Genomic DNA, 4731 nt, shown 5'->3' with positions numbered 1-4731 from the left:
CTTAACATTTTCAAGAAATTTATTCATTGTTTTCAGATGGGAATTATTTTTATTTTCTTGAAAGAAATTATATGCTCATCTGCCACATAAAAAAACTAGACCAGCCCATAATACTCAACATGAGATGCAAGACTATTCGAATTTGTAGGCCAGTTGGAATGATATAAAAAAATAAAATAAAATAAAATAAAATACATAAATAAATAAATCCAAGGTTAAAGTTAACCATTTCCTCCACGGGCCTAAGATTTCCATGTCACAACTTAACTAAAAACCCTCCCCTTTAGCTGACATTCAAAAAGTCCATTCATTTAAGTACCTATCAGGCACAAGATCACATTGTATCAACATAATTTGATACAGTCATGACCACCACATAGATAGCATGCAATTTATTTCTCACTTACAGAGTATTTCATCAAATTGGCTTAGTGTGTCAAGTTCTGAGATTTTAAAACGTCTCATAGTTCAAAAGTTTATTTATTTTCGATAGTTTTTTACATTCTTTACTTATCATTTCTTTTTCTTTTCTTATGGCAAAGAGATTTTTTGTTAGAAAGAATAAGAGGGCGTACAGGTAGAGAACGATCAGAGTATTGTTCTACAAAAACATACTGGCCATATGACTATGCCAATCGACTAGGAGTAACGACCAGCCATTGAGAGGCCTGAGGAAATCTCCTGTTGCTTTAACCATCTCATTTCCATCTGTACTATAATCACAATCATACGGTGCCCATTCAAAATTTATACTTGAAGATCTGATTCTTGCTTTCGTCCCAAATATCTCTAGTGGCCCCAGAGACCGGAGTGTACCTCCACAAAATATTTGCATTTGAGATGAGATTCGAAATGCCAGTTGGTGAAGATTATTTTTAAACCTGGGGGAGGGAGCCATTCATATCAAAAATGCCCACAAAGCTCCTCTTTAAGCGATTTCATCTTCTGATAACTCTACTTCTTGTGAACTAAGACTGAAACAGAAAATATCAAGTCTTTCTTACTCTTTCCAAAATCATCAGAAATTCTGTATAAATTGTGTGCACCACCTCTTAGGTTCCCCTTTAGTTCATGTAAAATCTATAGCCAGCCCAACCTCTCGCCAAAGCATTATTTCACCAGAACTGAATCATGTCTTAGAATACCTTACTTCCAACCAATTAATCCCCAATCTGAAGGGTAGGGACTAGAAATTTTACTGAGCCCCTCCTTTCTTCTTGGAAACCCTTTGAATATAAATCACCCTTCCAATATCTGATAGCAGTGAGCTCGTCCAATAATTCAACTTTTCATTAACACTACGAGGGCTGCAAACTGCCCCAAAAGATGGAGCAACCCCCGATATTTTCTTCAGCAGGCAGGTCCAAGATTCATTAAATTGGAACCCTAGGTACAGCCAACCATCTCAAGATCCAGATCTACTAATTTTTGTTTCTTTAAGAAAATAATCTCAAAACTATCCATTTAAATATTGTCGACACGGTCATGAAGTCAGGAATCGTCCAGACCTCACAAGTTAAATGAAATAATCCTCATTTTTTAGCGGGGATGGATCTCCCTCTCTGTTAGGATTTCCCGGTTCCAGGTTGTCCATAAAACATCACTCCAATAATCTTCTGACTTGCACAGGTTCCTCAACTCTAGGCTCCTGTAGAAGTTACACAAGTAGGAGTCTCTCGTACGAAAAATAATATTGAACAATCACTTAAATGCATTGCAAGGCTTCTTTCATAGATAGAGATTCTTGCTCCTGATTAAACTCTTTTGTTGTGGTAAGCTATAGGCGTCATTTTCAACTCAAGCTGAAGTTATAGTAATTGCAGTCCTGACTACATTCCACCCGAAGATGAAATCAATGTAAGACGAAGCCTAATTCAAAACCAGTATATTGTAAAAATAGACAAAAGTGATGTAATCCAGGATAGCCAATCAATAAACTGATTTCTCTACAACTGATTGCTACATCCGTCTTCCCAGGTATGAAACTCCTGTAAGGCCTTTATTCAAGGATTGAAAAGCCTACAGTTGGTCAAGTAAGAGCTGAGAACCCCCCCCCCAATGTGTCATTCTTCCAGATTGACATTTCCTATCCATTCCTGGTACCCATCTGAACTCTGATTGGGTCGTCCCTCTCCAATTCTCATGCTCATTGAAATAATTGAAAATCTCCTGCCTCTGATGTAATACTGAAATTGAGGAAGCTCAAAACAGTACCAGGGTAGGATCTTTTCTCAGAGAATAGGGAATTCTAGATATGGAGAATAGGATATTGCTAAAACTTGTTGAAAGATAAAAAAGATGGAACAATAAACAATAATATAACACCCGGGCTTCACACCGCAAGGTGGATCGACTGGATCAAACACCAACCTACCTTGATCAAACACAAGGGATTTCTTGATCAAACACAAGAAGAGAGTTGCATAAGCAAACTTTGATTTCAAATTCTGAGTTGTTCTTGAATGCTTACAATTGATCCCTATTTATAGGACCAACTCAACAAAACATTACATACCCAACTTCCAACTAACAATAGTAGAAAGTCTTCACTTATTAAAGTTGGGGTAGGAAAGTCTTCACCTTCCAACTACTAAAGTTGGAAAAGTCTTCACCTACCAACTACCAAAAGTAGAAAAATCCTCACCTCTTAAAGTTACAATGGAAAAGTCATCCCCCAACTACCAAAGGTGGAAAAGTCTTCATCCCCCAACTACCAAAGGTGGAAAAGTCTTCATCCCCCAACTACCAAAGGTGGAAAAATCATCACCTCTTAAAGTTGGTATGGGAAAGTCTTCACCCCACCATTACTTACAAAAGTGAGTTGATTCTCCTCCCCCTTTTTAGAAAAGTAAAAAGTAAAAGTAAAAGTAAAAGTACCTTCTAAACATTTATTGACCCCATGACTGGTTCAACTAATGAACCAAACCACTGCTAGACCAAAACATGTAAACCAGAGTAACTAATCCCGTATGCATACCTATTACCATGGTTTAGACTCATTAAACTATTGAAGTTGCCTATTACATTAAAAAAACCCTTAGACTAAAGGCCCAACATGCATACAACCCAACCATAGGCTTATTCCTAAGAAAACAAGTCCATTTTGGTGATAAATCTGCATCAACTCTCCCCAGCTTGAAAAAATTCGTCCTCGAATTTTGTAGTGATGAGGGGGAAACCACATGTGAGTAGCAGCTTTGACCATTCCCAAACAAAACTCGGGTGATGTAGGAACATTGGGGATAAAGTCTTCAACGTGTGGAGTTCTCTCTTCAAAGAACCATGGTGGCATAATGAACTCTACATGATCATCCTCTGAATCAATATAGGTTGTAAATGTTGAATTTATAGAGTCCTCAACATTGGTAATCTCCTTGGCAAAGACTTGAGGCATAAGCTCCAACTTTTCAAGAACAATGTCTTCAATGTCGATTTCTTCCACATGAGTCTTAGTGATGGGATCATCATTGTCTAACCCGTCTTTGCCAGTAGAAATTGCTGGAATTTCTTCCACACTAACCTCAACTTCTGACTTTGGTTCGGTGATGGGAGGTGTCTTCTCATGTTGCTCCTTTGCATATTGTACAAGAATGGCCATGTGGTCTGTTAATTCTTTCATGCTCTTGTCACCAGTGGGTGGTTTTTGGAAATCTAAAGAAGACTTTAAAGGGGACTCGGGTGGAGGGAAGTACATTCTTCGTTCATGTTTGGATAGGCACATGCCCGCCAACTCGTACTTCATTTCTTCCCAAGTAATGGGAGATCTACCATGATCTTTTAGATCCCTTTCTTTGGTTCTCCACCACTCGCGGGCTGACCCAACTAGCTTAGTACGCACTAGGCTCATTTTGTGCGACTCAGATAATTCAAACCGGTCAAAGTAGTTATCTAAAGTAACCAACCAATCAAAAAATACCTGGGAATCATGCTTGTCGCTGAACTCCTTTAATTCAAGCTTGACCTTCTGTGATTCATCAGCACGTCGACAAGGTGCTTCAAGATCACCATTGAAATAAGATCTTATATGCTCCTCGAAGGTAGGTGGTGCTGTAGGGGTTCTTTGTTGTGCCCTTTCAGCACTTCTCCTATGTTGACGATGCACAGCAGATTGTAGTTGATACCTGTCCTCCCTTTCGAATGGTACATTGCTACCTTGTATTGGAGTAGTCCTTTGATTCTCAAGTGATTGCAACCTCGCACTTATGATCTTCTGTCCAGTAGAGAGCTGTTGAAGCATCTCAATCACCCTTGTCATCGGATCAGGTGGATCTAGCGGCCACTGTGACTCATTCTCTGCCATGCTCTGATACCAATTGATGTAATACTGAAATTGAGGAAGCTCAAAACAGTACCAGGGTAGGATCTTTTCTCAGAGAATAGGGAATTCTAGATATGGAGAATAGGATATTGCTAAAACTTGTTGAAAGATGAAAAAAAGATGGAACAATAAACAATAATATAACACCCGGGCTTCACACCGCAAGGTGGATCGACTGGATCAAACACCAACCTACCTTGATCAAACACAAGGGATTTCTTGATCAAACACAAGAAGAGAATTGCATAAGCAAACTTTGTTTTAAATTCTGAGTTGTCCTTGAATGCTTACAATTGATCCCTATTTATAGGACCAACTCAACAAAACATTACATACCCAACTTCCAACTAACAATAGTAGAAAGTCTTCACTTATTAAAGTTGGGGTAGGAAAGTCTTCACCTTCCAACTACT

General features: G+C 38.7%; 1 protein-coding gene across 1 annotated transcript in view; it reads right to left on the bottom strand.

Annotated features, from left to right (window-relative positions):
• Window positions 1-4300, bottom strand: part of LOC122086716 (protein CHROMATIN REMODELING 4-like) — a 20281-nt gene extending 15981 nt beyond the window's left edge. Inside the window, exon 1 of the mRNA XM_042655700.1 lies at window positions 3203-4300. Within this exon, the coding sequence (XP_042511634.1) occupies window positions 3203-4300 (1098 nt within the window). The remainder of the gene's footprint in view (window positions 1-3202) is intronic.
• Window positions 4301-4731: the final 431 nt, after the last annotated feature.

Source organism: Macadamia integrifolia, chromosome 8 (assembly GCF_013358625.1).
Source record: "Macadamia integrifolia cultivar HAES 741 chromosome 8, SCU_Mint_v3, whole genome shotgun sequence".
Taxonomy (NCBI): Eukaryota; Viridiplantae; Streptophyta; class Magnoliopsida; order Proteales; family Proteaceae; genus Macadamia; species Macadamia integrifolia.
This window is presented reverse-complemented; position numbering and strand designations above follow the sequence as displayed.